Source organism: Microtus oregoni, unplaced genomic scaffold (assembly GCF_018167655.1).
Source record: "Microtus oregoni isolate MIOR12 unplaced genomic scaffold, Mior012 000207F_ref0000254, whole genome shotgun sequence".
In the NCBI taxonomy this organism is placed as follows: domain Eukaryota; kingdom Metazoa; phylum Chordata; class Mammalia; order Rodentia; family Cricetidae; genus Microtus; species Microtus oregoni.
This window is the reverse complement of record NW_024544865.1, coordinates 152,027-167,580: the sequence shown is the minus strand read 5'-3', so window position 1 is coordinate 167,580 and position 15,554 is coordinate 152,027. Positions and strand designations below refer to the sequence as shown.

General features: G+C 41.8%; 2 protein-coding genes across 8 annotated transcripts in view; one reads left to right on the top strand and one right to left on the bottom strand.

The window, feature by feature from the left end:
• Positions 1-15,554, bottom strand: part of Kdm5c (lysine demethylase 5C) — a 42,256-nt gene that overhangs the window by 11,378 nt on the left and 15,324 nt on the right. For all 7 annotated transcript variants that reach the window (XM_041647667.1, XM_041647670.1, XM_041647669.1 and 4 more), the window contains exons 8-12: positions 14,127-14,285; positions 10,566-10,685; positions 10,295-10,453; positions 7,830-8,011; positions 7,573-7,735 (exon numbers count right to left, since the gene is read on the bottom strand). In XM_041647667.1, coding sequence (XP_041503601.1) covers positions 7,573-7,735; positions 7,830-8,011; positions 10,295-10,453; positions 10,566-10,685; positions 14,127-14,285 — 783 coding nt within the window. The remainder of the gene's footprint in view (positions 1-7,572; positions 7,736-7,829; positions 8,012-10,294; positions 10,454-10,565; positions 10,686-14,126; positions 14,286-15,554) is intronic.
• Positions 14,699-15,544, top strand: LOC121445557 (mitochondrial inner membrane protease ATP23 homolog). Its single transcript, XM_041647674.1, has one exon. It carries the CDS (start codon positions 14,758-14,760, stop codon positions 15,496-15,498), a length of 741 nt encoding a protein of 246 aa, XP_041503608.1. The 5' UTR covers positions 14,699-14,757; the 3' UTR covers positions 15,499-15,544.

Here is a 15,554-nt window from a genome sequence, read left to right as displayed (position 1 = left end):
CAGCTTTGTTTTTTGGGGGGGTTTTGCTTTTGGATACGAGGATATTACTACATACATAGCACAGGTTAGCCTTGAACTAAAACTCCTGCTTCAGCCACTCCAGTGCTGGGATCATGCAGATTTCTAATCTTTTTCATCTGAACCATTTATCTTCCCTAGATCTCATTTCCTAGAACCTATGCTCTTCTCTTTGCTGACTTATTCCTTTGCTGTGTTTGAACATGGTCAGAAACAGCTTATTTGGAAGAGAGGTGTTTAGTCTCTTACACTTGATTGCATATAGAATTCCAAAATGAAAATCATTTAGAAGGGTTTGTTGTTTAAGACAGTCTTACTACCCTAGCCTGGCTGGCCAAGTATTTATTCGTTATGCAGTCCAGGGTAGCCTTGAACTTGAGGCAATTCTACTTGATTCTCACAACTACTGAGATTACAAGTATGTATTACCATGTCCAGCTCATTTGGGACTCTTTCTGAAGTCTTTTAGATTTCAGTACTGTTAAAAGAATACTGAATTAAAATTCTTTTTCAAGATGCTTATACAATGCTCAGTGTCTGACAAAAATATATCTTGGTGTGGATCTGTCTTATTTGTATATTAGGTAGGCTACTTTGATTCAAGAAACAATCCTTCAAGAAAATTTTCTTTAGGGCTAGAGAGATTGATCAGTGGTTACGAGCACTGATTACTTTTCAAGAGGAACCACATTCAATAACCAACACTCACATGGTGACTAATAAATTTCTGCAACCCCACACCCTCTTTTGGCCTTCACAGGTACCCGTAATGCATATAGTGCACAGATGATATACATGCAGGCAAGGCACCCATTCATATAAAATAAGAATAATCTCATTTTTCAAAATTTCAACAATTTGGGGGCTGGAGAGATGGCTCAGGTCTTCCAGAGGTCCTGAGTTCAATTCCTAGCAACCACATGGTAGCTCAAAACCATCTGTAATGAGATCTGGTGCCTTCTTCTAGCCTGCAGGCACAAATACAGACAGAACACTGAATACATAATAAATAAATAACCCTTAAAAAAACTCAACAATTTTATTAATGATTCTACCATTCTGTCTATTCTTTGTAACTTCTATTATTTGAATGTTAAACTTACTATATATTCTATAACTTTTTTTCTACCTTTTCTCATTTTTATCTTTCATTCTATTATTTATTATTCTTTTTTAAAAAATATTTATTTATTTATTATGTATACAATATTCTGTCTGTATGCCTGAAGGCCAGAAGAGGGCGCCAGACCTCATTACAGATGGTTGTGAGCCACCATGTGGTTGCCGGGAATTGAACTCAGGACCTTTGGAAGAGCAGGCAATGCTCTTAACCACTGAGCCATCTCTCCAGCCCTATTTATTATTCTTAAAGCAGTAAATCTTAAAACATTTCTTGCTTTTACTATTGCTATAGCTTCCATCAGCAATCACCAGAAATGTTCTATTTAAAAAAAAAAAATCTAACTCTGAACATGGTATGCCTCACCCAAGCCCCTCTGAAATAAACTCCATGACTACATGGGTAAAGAAGCCATGAGTCTGGCAGGCAAATTCTTACTCTTTTATGAAGGACTATGCATTGGGCATTGAATATTGAATGTTCATCTTTAAAACTTTTGTGAAACTTGTTTTTTTTTTTTTTTCGAGACAGGGTTTCTCTGTGGTTTTGGAGCCTGTCCTGGAAACAAATTAAACATATTAAATACTTTATAAACCTGGTCCAGATACCCTAGTCCTAAATGACTCAGTCTGTTGTTCTATAATGTCTTATAACTTATTTTAATTGTTTACTGTTCTCTGTCTTCCACTAATGGGTACACTCCCAGGGCAGGAATCACTTTATTGATCTTTAGGGTGGTAACCAGTGGCCTTGCACACAGAAAGAACAATCAAGCAATATCTGTTGAACAATCTATTCTCAGACTTTCTAATTTCATGGATGCAAAAGCCAAGTTCCAGAGAAGCCCCAGATAGCAGACCCAGGAAAATAATGCTCCCGATTTCCTCTGAAGCTCACTTTGCTAGTGTTACTTTACTGTTTCCTAGATGGTGGTTTAAACAAGGCACCTCTATCCGGATGTGGAGTTAACATGCCTACAATCCCAGCATCTGGAAGGCTGAGGTAGGAGATCATAAGTTTGAAGCCACCTGACAAATTTAAGGATAGCCTGGACTATCTCAACTTACACTATGCTATCTCAACAACAAAACAAACAAGAAGTAGTTATTCTATTCTACAGCTATTAAAAAGGAGTAACGGTTCTTTTCTTCCATCATGTGGGCTCTGGGAATCAAACTCAGTTCTCTAGGCCGGGTGGTAAGACCCACTGAGACATCTCACAGGCCTGAAAATGAGAAATATGAATAAATAACAACAACAAAAAATTTAAACTCAGAATGAAGTGAATATTATTGAGCCATAAAGAGAATGAACTTCAGATACATGCTGCAACATGGATGAACCTTGAAAACACATTGAGAGAAGCCTCCCATGAAAGACCAAGCAGTATTCTGCTTGTATGAACTAACAAGAAAGGCAAATATAGAACAAGAAAATAAAATGAATGGATGCCTAGTCCCTACAGGCTAGAATGGAGAGTGACTGTAAATAAGTATAATGGGTTTTTCTGGGGTGGCAAAATGTTTTTTGTTTTTTTTGTTTTTTGTTTTTTTGGTTTTTCGAGACAGGGTTTCTCTGTGGCTTTGGAGCCTGTCCTGGAACTAGCTCTGTAGACCAGGCTCGTCTCGAACTCACAGAGATCTGCCTGCCTCTGCCTCCCAAGTGCTGGGATTAAAGGCGTGCGTCACCATTGCCCGGCGTGGCGAAATGTTTTAAAATTGGATTGCAGTGACGACAGCAAATCTCTGTAGGGACATCAAGATTATATAATTAAAATGGATGAATTTTACAGAATGTAAAAACCATATTGCAATAAAGCTGGTTTGAAGAAAGACAATGGCAGTCATAAAACCATACTTGAGGGGCTGGAGAGATAGCTCAGTGGTTAAGAGTACTGACTGCTCTTCCAGAGGATCCGGGTTCAATTCCCAGCACCCACATGGCAGCTCACAACTGTCTGAAGATCCAGTTGCAGGGGATCTGACACCTTCACACGAATGCACATAAAATAAAGTTAAATAAACCATTAAAAATATTAAAAAAAATACTGAACAGCACTGTCCAAGAGAAATATACCAGGCTCAAAGGTGCTTAGAAAAAAATAGTTCTTCCTTTTCTAGTACTAAGTTCTGACTGGATCCAGGGCCTTGCTAGACAAATATTCTACCAAGCTGTAGGCCTTGAACTTAGGATCCTTCTGACTCAGCTTGTCAAGCAGCTCAGATTATAGGGACATAATTTCAAGTGAAGACTGGTCACTTGTAAATTTTTTAGTAGCCACATCAGAAAAGAAAGAAAAAAAAAAACCCAAGTAAAATAACTTTATTTTGTTATGTGACAAACCCAGAATGTTGAAGCGTGTAGGTGTTATATAAAAGTGTTCGTGAAATATTTTACATTCTTTGTTTAAACCTAAGTCTCAATTTCAACATTCATTTTATAGTTGGTAGATTTCATCTGGGACTAGACATATTTGAAATGCTCAGTGGCCACAGGTGACTAATGGCTATCAAATTGGACAGTACAGTTCTAGATCATACATATAAGAGATTATAAAATTCACACAGTTTACTGCTTCATCAAACTTTACATAAAAAAAGTAACATGGACATATAGCAAATGTTTAGGATGTAGGGATTAGGAAATGACCTATTTCCCATTTTTTTGGAAAGGAGGTATGCTTCCTTAAAAGAAATGGCATTTCACAAAGGGAGCACGGGGGGGGGGTATATGTGATACACATGACATGACATGACACAAGGACCTAAACATAGCTTACTTACTAAACTGTAGCCTGCCAAGTAGGAACATGAAGCTCACAGGTAATTTGGACTGGAACGTATATTGACAATCCAAAGAGCCTAGAGATACTGAGAACTATTCAGTCTAGAAGGGCAGGATGGTCAGAGACAGCAGTGAAGCAACAGCTGGTCAGAGAAGCTGGTAAACCATGAACAAGAAAAATACTGTGGAAGTTGAAATAATGTGTATGAGCTGGGCAGTGGTGGCACATACCTTTAATCCCAGCACTCAGGAGGCAGAGGCAGGAGGATCTCTGTGAGTTTGAGGCCAGTGTGGGCTACAAGAGCTAGTTCCACGACAGGCACTAAAACTACAGAGAAACCTTGTCTCAAAAAACCAAAGGAAAAAAAAGAAAAAATAATAATGTGCATGTTTGAATGTCTGTGATAATTTTTTAAAAAGAGGTTAAAAGGGGTCAGCTCTGACTCCTGTCCCACTCTATATCTTAGTTGCCCTAATCCTTAAGCGAATCCTCTTTTACTCTATAGTTTTCCTTTATATTTTAGACAAAGAATATGCTATGGATGAGGAAGGAAAAAGTCTGAGGAAAGGTTAGACGCAATAACTACTTGTGAATCAGCAGAAATGAAGGGCCCACAATCATTTTGTTTGGTGGTGTGGTATTTCATGTATACCATAAACCCAAACACTAAACTATATCTCCAGTCCTTCTTTACCACTTAAGAGTCCCGGAATCTTTAAGTAGGGTCAGGTAAAGAAGAAAAAGGAAAGTCCCAAGTAGAAGAATAATATCTGTACTATTGTTGTAGAATGCCCTTTTTCATGTCTAGTTCCCTAGATATTCTGATTCTTGGTTAAATGTCATTAAAAGTTAAAAAATATCATTCAAACATATATGAAAATAAGGTAAAAAAATTCACGTGGGAAAGCTCTTCTCTACAAATGTCCTAAGATACCTCAAGAAGATGGTTGGGCGGTGGTGGTGCACACCTTTAATGGGGAGGCAGAGGCAGGCAGATCTCTGAGTTCGAGGCCAGCCTGGTCTACAAGGGCTAGTTCCAGGACAGGCACTAAAACTACAGAGAAACCTTGTCTTGAAAAACCAAAAAGACATACTTGAGGTTTTCCAATTATCTACCATATCCTACTATAGCTACCACAATACCTATCACATTAATTTGAGATTTACCAACTATCTACCACAGAGCAGGTGGAAAAGAATAGGACGAATAGTAGAACGGAGTCCAAGCAAAGTGGCACATCTCTATAATCCCTGCACCTGGGAGGTAGGAGTATTAGGCAGTGAAGGTTATCTTGGGCTACACGAGTTTGTCTGAAATAAAAATTAGGGGGCTGGAGAGATGGCTCAGTGGTTGAGAGTACTGACTGCTCTTCCAGAGGATCCGGGTTCAGTTCCCAGCACCCACATGGCAGCTCACAACTGTCTGAAGATCCAGTTGCAGGGGATCTGACACCTTCACACCAATGCACATAAAATAAAGTTAAATAAACCATAGAAAATATTTTTTAAAAAAATTTACACCAGCACTTGGGAGCAAAAAGCAGGCATATCTCTGAGTTTGAGGCCAGCCTGGTCTACAGTTCAAATTCCAACACAGCCAGAGCTACACAGAAAAACTATTCCGTCTTGGGGGGGGGGAGTAATAACAGAATTAGAGCTAAAGTAAAGATAGAGGATACACTAATTCTTTAAGATCTACACCAGGGGGCTGGAGAGATGGATCAATGGTTAAGGGCACTGGCTGCTCTTCTAGAGGTCCTGCTGAGTTCAATTCCCAGCAACCATATGGGAATTGTAGTGAGATCTGGTACCCTCTTCTGGCCTGCAGGCATACATGCAGACAGAACACTATATACATAATTGTAGGCCCATATTTCATATGAGATATTTGCAGCTAGGTTCTCTGGCCATGCTTAGCTTCCAAGGGCAGCTGCTATCCTGCCAGACACCCTTAGCCACCTAACAAAAGGCTCAGGTTGGACTGCTCCTTCTCTTTGTTATTATGTAGATCGCCTGGGAAGAGGTGTGAATTCCAAGCTGGTGACTAAGTTACAGGTGTGCTGGTACTGGCACTCCTACATCCCGGAAAAAGAATATTAATGAGTTTCCACCTTGGTTTACCTGGGGGGAATAAAACGTTTAAGGAATAAACACAGGTAGATATTCAGGAATGAATGAAGCCTGAGATGCCCTTCTGATATTGCTGTATGAACAGTGTCTCATTATTTCCTGCACCTCCATATCGGTCCAGTTAGGGGGAAAAGTAGTTTTTATGTTGGGGCTTTGGACCCCGACACATAATAAATAAATTAAAAAAAAAATCTACATCAAAGGTCAGGCAGTGGTGACACACAACTTGTACAACAGTACTTGAGAGGCAGAGGCCTGTGGAGCTTAGTGAGTTCAAGTCAGTCTGGTCAACAAAGCATGTTCCAGAACAGCCAGGACTGTCAGACAGAGAAATCCTGTCTCAAAAACCAAAACAAAAATCTACACCAAAAACAATGACCGAGGCTACTAAATGCTAAAAATTCCTGATATAAAATAGGTCTTAGCCAGTTTATTTACCCAGCAGAAAGTTTTACAGGATGAAAGAATTATCCAGAGAAAGAGGACAGACCCAGGACCCTAGGTTCAACTTATACCCTTTCAATACGTAAAACACATAACTATTACCCCAGGTTATCAGTATAAAAATGTAACAGACAAGCTGAGTGTGATGGCACATGTCTTTAATCCTGATACTCAGGAGGTAGAGGCAGGCAGATCTCTCTGAGTTTAAGGACCGCCTAGTCTACACAGCAGCTCTAGCTAGCCAAGGCTACATAATAAGTTCCTATCTCAAAAAAAAAAAAAAAATGGACAGGCATGGCAGCACACACCTTTAATTCCAGCACTCAAGAGGCAGAGGTAGGTAGATCTGTGAGTTCAAGGGCAACCAGACCTACATAAATGTTTTGGAACAACCAGGGCTATATAGAGAGACCATCTCCAAATTCCCCAAAACAATTAATTAATTAAAAATAATTTATGCACATACATTCAGTAACTGTCCTGATATTTAATACCTTCTTTCAAAAAACATGACCTCCAATCTGTTGGTAGTATTTGACAACGCAGAATAAGAATCCCATTTTCCAGTATTTTTTTTCTCTCTCTTTTTTCCTTCCTTCCTTTATTTCTTGTTTCGGAAACATGGCTCAGCGGATAAGGGTACTTGCTGCTGTTGCAGAAGATCTGAGTTTGGTTCCTAACACTCACATAGTGGCTCATAACTACCTACAGCTCCTGTTATAGGGGATTTAACACCTTTTCTCTGGCCTCCACAGAGATACGCAGGCACACACATAAAAACAAATAAAATTAAAGACAAAAGCAACACTTTCTAGTTCTGTCCTTCCTTCATTTCCCTTTGCCACTAACTGGAACCTAGATATGATGAGGCATCCCTAAGGTACTTCCCCCAAACACATGGCCCAGAGAACTTTATCACATTGTATATTTAACCAACCATGATGACCATGGACCTCAGAGCAATCAAACCTACAGCCCCATCAAGGTAGAACAGGAATAAGAAAAGGCAGTGATACTACCACAAAAGTCATCAGTGTATCATTCCTATCCCTTGCTTACATTCCTGGGTACTCACCGGCACACCATGGGACATGAGGGTGTTAGGATTCATGAGGGTGACAAGCTGGTGAAGGAGATCAGGCTGGCTATCAAAAAGCTCAGGTGTCAGCTTCTTCATCACTTCTTCCAAGTGTTCTGCTGCAAGCGATGGGACCCCATACCAGGTTTTTGGCTCACCCCTGCTCAAGTTAAAGGCAATACAGAATGGTCATATACATGGTTATGTAGAGAGCCCATCCTGACTGCCTCCCCGCTCACCATGGCCCCACTTACCAGTGGAGGTAGTTAATGGAGTAACTCCAGTGATCCTCAATATGCCAGCAAAAGGCTGAGAAGACCATGCCTACATAGAGCCAGGGTACCTTCATGCCAGATATATCCGCATTGATGTGGCACAATACAGACTGCTCCAATACAGGCATCACGTTCAGGTTCCAACCACTCTTAGCATACTCCTGTCAGATCAAGTATTTGTACAGAAGGATGAGGATTATGCTACGGAACTGAGTTTTCCCCTCCAGTACTGAGGATTAAACCTTGGGCTTCACAAAGTCGGGGCAAATATTCGGCCACTATATCCTGAGTCTTTTCTACTTCTGATTTTGAGATAGGGTTTTACTAAGCTGCACCAGTAGGCCTTGAGTTTGTAATCCTCTTGGCCCAATCTCTTGAGTAGCTGGGATTATAGGCCTAAATTACCAAACCCAGCATTTTTTTTGTTTTATTTACTTTGTGTGTGTGCATGTAGTGTATTGTGAGTGTATGTTTTTGTAGGTGCACATGTATGATCATACACGTGGAGGTCAGAGGTATCTTCGTCTATCACTCTTCATTTTAATTTTTAGACAGGGTTTCTCACTGATTCCAGAGGCTACCACTTGGCTAAACTGAGTATGCTGATCTCCCTGTCTCTAGTCACTGTTACTCAGCACTAGAGTTTCAGAGGCAAGCTGGCACATCTATAATTACTACCACAAAAGTCATCAGTATATCATTCCTATCCCTTGCTTACATTCCTGGGTACTCACTGGCACACCATGCATGGGACATGAGGGTGTTAGGATTCATGAGGGTGACAAAGCATCTCATACATACACACTTCAGATACTACCTAGGCTGTGTTCTTTATATATAGCACTTCATCTAATTTTATGCGGTTGTTGGAGATCCAAACTCAGGTCCTCACACTTGCACAGCAGTAACTTTACCAACTAAGCCACCTCCTCAGCTCCATTTGTTTAGTTTAAGACAGGATCTCACTCTGTAGCTCAGTCCAACACCAAAGTCACAGTAACAATGCCTGAGTCTTTTAAGTGCTGAGAGCGAGTGATCACATTCAACAAGAACTTAAATTTTAAGTTACTTGCTTTTATATTCTGCCTCCCAAGTGCTGGAATTAAAGGTGTGGCCACCATAACCCAGCAAGATTAGTTTTTACTTTTAAGTAAGTGTATGCATATGTATCACCTAAGTACCCCTGGAGGCCAGAAAAGAATGTTGGATCCCTGGAGTTTGAGTTACAGGCAGGTGTGAGCTGCCCAATGTGGGCACTAGGATGGAATTTGGGTTTTCTGAAAAATCAGCAAGTGCTCTTAACTAGTGAGTAACCTCTCCAGCCCCAATATTTTAATATTCATATTTTTAGTATTTTTATGCACCAATTTTTCAAGTTTAAATTAAAACATAGGGGGCTGGAGAGATGGCTCAGTGGTTAAGAGCATTGCCTGCTCTTCCAAAGGTCCTGAGTTCAATTCCCGGCAACCACATGGTGGCTCACAACCATCTTTGATGAGGTCTGGTGCCCTCTTCTGGCCTGCAGACATACACACAAACAGAATATTGTATACATAATAAATAAATAAATATTTAAAAAAAAACAAATAAATTAAAACATAGGTACTGGAGAGATGGCTCAGAGGTCAAGAGCACTGGCTGCTCTTTCAAAGGTCCTGAGTTCAATTCCCAGCAACCACATGGTGGCTCACAACCATCTGTAATGAGATCTGGTGCCCTCTTCTGTCGTATAGGTAGACCGTCGTATACATAATAAAATCTTTAAAAGAAAATTAAAACCTAACAAGCCAAAAACAAAAACAAACAAACAAACAAAAACAAAAAAACAAACCCAACAAAGGAAAATACAAAACAACAAAAACAAAAGCAAAGCCCTGAACCCAAACACATTCTTCCCTCAGTCAAACCTGGACTCTCAATTCTACCTATGCATATAAATCCTATTTACTGAACAGATATGGAAGCACCCAGTACTTCTTAGGTCATTTTCCTACTTCTCACATAATCCTTACAACAAATTTGCACAGTAGGTATAACCCCATATTACAAATTAGGAAATGGGGTTTGCAGGGGGGAAAAAAGCATCTCATACATACACATTTCAGATGCTACCTAGGCTGTGTTCTTTTTTTTTTTTTCTGGTTTTTTCGAGACAGGGTTTCTCTGTGGCTTTGGAGCCTGTCCTGGAACTAACTCTGTAGACCAGGCTGGTATCGAACTCACAGAGATCCGCCTGCCTCTGCCTCCTAAGTGCTGGGATTAAAGGCATACGCCACCATTGCCCAGCTAGGCTGTGTTCTTTATATATAGCACTTCATCTAATCTCAAAGCAACTACTTAAGGCAGGTATAATTATCCCTGAAAGACACGGGTCTTTCAGAAACTAAATGACTTGGCCAAGCTCACACAACTGACATATACAACCATAATAATAACCCACTCACCTCTTCTTCTGGAGTTAGATGCCGCTTACTGTCACTGACAGGGAAACCGCTGCCAAATTCTTTGGAATGGATGTCAGCCCCATACTCAACAGTCACATCTTCCTCAATGCTATTCACCAGCCGCCAGAACTCTTTCTCTACAAGTTCTGTGGGTACCATCTGGGTAAACAAAGATAGTAGATAATCAGAGCCCATTTTATCCTGTCACATTAACTTAGGGGAGGTACAGTACCAATGCCCATGAAAATAGTCCCAGCCCTCCATCACCTACATGTACAGGCATGTTGAAGTAGTCAGCTTTAAAGGAGTCAGCCATCTCCCCAAAGCTCTGCAGAGTATATTCCCGGGTAGCCTGCTCAAAGCCAAAGGCTTCAGGGGGCCGCTTACACTCCTAAAACCCAAGGGAGACAGAAAAAGTTATAAAAATAGAGGCAAAGAGAAAATCATCTAAAGTGGACTGAAAATATGGGATAGGAGCAGGGAGGGAGACCAGCCCTAGGTATGCCTTCAAGTCTCCTGAGACAAACCTTACTTTACAGTGCTACTTTTTCCTTCTTACCACCTCAACTTATCAAATCTACTCATGTCACACAGCATTTCTGTCACACTTCTGCTCCCTGTTCGGGTTTGGGTATGAAGGGTCCTCCCCAGAAAGTTCATGCATTAAATAATTGCTCCCAAGATAGTGGTGTTATTTTGGAAAGCTCTACAGACTTTAAGAGAAGTAGGTCAGGAGTTGGGTTCTCGGAGGCAGTATCTTTGCCCAGCCCAACACAGTCTTTCTCTCTGCTTTCTAGCTCTCATAATGTTAGTTGTACCCTAAGCACTTCCCCACCATGATGGACTGAATCTCTAAAACTGTAAGCTAAAATCTTTAAACTGGTTCTCTCAGGGTCTGGAGAGATGGCTCAGCAGTTAGAGTACTTGCTGCTCCTGCAAAAGATACAGGTTCAGTTTCTAACACCCACATAGTGTTCCCAACCATCTGCAACTCCAGTTCCAGGGGATTCACAATCCTCTTCTGACCTCTGTGGGCACCAGGCATGTACACGGTGCAAGGTACACACAGGCAAAACACTCATACATATAAAATAAACATAACTAAATAAATAGTAAACTGTTTCTCTCAAGTACTGGAAAGTGACTAACATAGAGTTCAATCTCCATGGGAATGTCTTCTAATACTACTTTTGTTGTTTCTTTTTTGGGTGCTAGGGTTTGACACTCTACCATTGAGCTATACTCTTAGCCCCTTTCCTCCTTATTTTTACTGCCTTCAAAATACAACTTTTAGAACACTTGCCCAGAATATGAAACTCTTGGTTGGATCACTTCAACACTGAAACAAACAACCAAACTCCAAATCAAGTACTGTCATATAAGCCTATAATCCTAGCTACTGAGACCCCAAGGCAAAAGGATCAATCACTTGAGGCCCACAAACCCAAGATTAGTTTGAAAAATGTAGCAAGATACTTCTTAAGAAAATCTTGTCTCCAACAAACAAAAGCCAACTTGAAGGTACTCTGGCTCACATCTTAATTCTAGTACTTGGAAAACCTAAGACAAAGACATTGTGACCTGGGCTACTTAACTGATTTTGAGAAACCAAGTGCTTACAGCAATCAGGAAACACAAACAGGTGGATCTAAGTTAGATGCCATCCAGGTGTACATGATTTTTACAAACCAGCCTGGACTATACAACAAGACTCTGTCTCAAAAAACCAGAACAATAAAAAAGTTGCTGGGTGTGGTAGTATATGCTTTTGATCCCAGCACACGGGAGGCAGAAGCAGGAAGATTTTTATGAGGACTGCCTGGTCTGCATAGAGAGATCCTGTCTCAAACAAACAAATAAAACAAGAAAAGGACTAAGGAAGGGAGGGAGTGGGAACTTGGATTGGTATGTATAATGAAAAAAGATTGTTTTCTTTTTTTTTCTCTAAAAATAGGAAGGAAGGAAGGAAGGAAGGAAGGAAGGAAGGAAGGAAGGAAGGAAGGAAGGAAGGAAGGAAGGAAGGAAGGAAGGAAGGAAGGGTGGGCGGGCTAAGGATTTAGCTCTGTGGGAGATTACTTTCCTAGTGTGCATAAAACCTAATTTTGATCCCCAGTAACACAACCACTATTCCCCCCACCCAAAAAAAGAAAATAAAACACAGAAACTCAGTGTCAGTCTCCTAGCCTGTAAACAGTCCTCCCTCATCACTACAGTTCATGATCTTCTCCTAGGACTTTACTATCTAAAGTAAACCATGAGCTCTAACTTCAACATGCTCTTCTGTTGCTATATTATCTCTCCAATAAAAATGTGACTTGATGCAGATTGCTCAGGAAAACTTTTCCTTAATGCCTAGGCTGGAACCAGTACAGTATCCTAGTCCTTTTTCATCCTTTGTATGTATGCATGTGCACACCTGTCTTGTCTAGAATAAGGCAGGACCACCAATGTATGACCTCCAGAAACCCAGAGGGAAATATAGATGAGCATGGAGAATATGGATGAAGGTAGGAATGACATGAAATGAATCTGTCAGACATCCTGGGTACTTAACCCTCACTGCTGCTGTCTCTTCCTTACTACACTACACCCACAAGCCCTAGGCACTTTCTCTCCGGAATATCTCTGTTCCTGCAAAATCCTGTTTCCCTATCTGAAACACCAATGAACCTCTTCTACAGCCAAATCTAAATACCCTAACAGAAGGAAAGCAAGTAATCATTATACTTATTTGATGAAAACTTTGTATCTTTAATTCATTTACTACAGAAAGGGTATGAGGTATAAAAGTCTTTATAAAGTATAGAACAAGACTTTTTAAGTGTCTTAAAGGTAATTATATATATGATGGAGAAAAGAAAATACTTGAGAATCAAAAGGACATTGATTTTATTTTATTTTCTAGCCAGGACTGATAGTGCAAGCCCACAATTCCAGTTAACTTGGGAGGCTGAAGGAGGACTACAAGTTTAAGGCCTGCCTGGGCCACAAAGTGAGTTCAAAACATAAATTAAATAATAGGACACAGGCTGGAGACAGAGCTCAGTGGTAGAAAGTACTTCCTTAGCACGATCAAAGCCCTAGCTTTGAGCTAAATGATCTATCTATAGATAGTTAATTCTGTCATTTAATGCTCATTCTTGAGATCTTCCGTAATCACTACTCTTAATTTTCCTTGATCTGGGCATGGTAGCTCATACCCATAATCCCAGGTTCTGGAAGACTAAGGAAGGAGAATTGATCTGAGTCTGAGGCCAGTCTGTGCTATAGAGTGAGATACTGTATCAACAAAATGACAAACCAAACAAGCAAACAAAAAGCCACCTTTCCTATCTGGTCAACTACTACAACTCAGAGTTTCTTTTTACTTTTCTTTAAAGAATTATTTATTATGTATAGTGTTCTGCCTGCATGTGTGCCTAGACGCCAGAAGAGGGCAGCGGATCTCATTCTAGATGTTTGTGAGCTGCCATGTGGTTGCTGGGAATTGAACTCAGGACCTCTGGAAGAGCAGGCAGTGCTCTTAACCTCTGAGCCATCTTTCCAGCCCCAACTCAGGGTTTCTAATATGTTTTAACATCTGCTTAAATGTTGAGACACATAGTTCATCATCACACACAGTCCATCTAATCATAACACCCCATAGGTAGTCTGGTAACTCCCACAGGACAAGAGTATAAATTACATTTTCTCTTCCTCTTTCTCACAAAGCTCCGCAAAGCCTCGTCTCACTCTAAAGTCCCAAAAGATAATACTATAGCTAAGGAAGGAGCCTCCCCTTAGATTACACATAGGAAAATAAGGTATCTCACGTGGACTGGAGAGGCCTTACCGCCATGACACATTTTGGACACCTCCAGACACCTTTCGGGATCTCAGGCAAAGGAGGCAGCAGGCAAAAGATGTGGTAATTGTCATCACAACCATCACACAGCAAAAGTTTGTCATCTTCATCTCCTCGGGAACACATTCGGCACACATATGACTCAATCTGCCAGAGAGAAGCAACGAGTTATATCAATACAGGCCCTGCCCAGCCTTCAAACACAGGCCCCTCCAGACAATATGCTATTCCAGAGAGTTCTCCATTGGAAGTCAGAGGTGTTTGATGGCTTGGTTGTTCACAGCCCTATACCAGGTCTGCATGCATGCACTATTTCCTCCAAACAAGAAGAGATGAGAGCCGGGTGGTGGTGGTGCAAGCCTTTAATCCCAGCACTCGGGAGGCAGAGGCAGGTGGATCTCTGTGAGATCAAGGCCAGCCTGGTCTACAAGAGCTAGTTCCAGGACAGGAACCAAAAAGTTACGGAGAAACCCTGTCTCGAAAAATAAAAAAAAGGCCCCGAGCTGCAAGCCGCGACTCTCCGGTGCCGGGGGGTTGAGGGCTCGCTCAGCAGCGGAAGCGGTGTCCCGGGTCGGCTGAGGGGAACGAGCAGGAGGAGGCGCCCAGGCCTGCGGGCCGCATGGCTGGGGCTCCGGGCGGTGGCGGGCCAGGCCCAGCGGCGGGGAAGCCGCTGCTGCAGCGACGCGACTCCGGCCAGGGCTCGCCCGAGCCGCCGGCTCACGGGAAGCCCCAGGAGGGCTTCCTCTCCGGCTTCTTTACCCGGGACCAGAGCTGCCCGCTCATGCTCCAGAAGACGCTAGAGACGAACCCGTACGTCAAAGTTCTCCTTGATGTTATGAAACACTCAGGTTGCCCTGTTAACAAAGGGAGACACTTCTCCTGCGAGGACTGTGACGCAAACGTCAGCGGAGGGTTCGATGCCTCAGCGTCTCAGATTGTTTTGTGCCAGAATAATATCCGAAATCAGGCTCACATGAGCAGAGTTGTTACCCACGAGCTCATTCACGCCTTCGATCATTGTCGGGCTCATGTCCACTGGTTTACGGATGTCAGACATTTGGCATGCTCAGAGATTCGAGCTGCAAGCCTCAGCGGAGACTGCTCACTCCTGAATGAAATCTTCAGGTTACGTTTTGGATTAAGACTACACCACCAGATTTGTGTGCGGGGCAGGGCTGTTCTTTCAATTGTGGCTGTGCGGAACATCAGCAGAGAAGAGGCCCAGAAGGCTGTGGATGACGTTTTTGAGTCCTGTTTCAACGACCGTGAGCCTTTTGGCAGGATCCCCCATACTAAGACGTATGCCAGATATGCTCACAGGGACTTTCAGACCCGTGATCGCTATTACTCGAACATATGAAGATGGTGGCCGTCTGTATCCCTGAGCCTCAGGACCGTGAGGGAGATGTCCCTCCC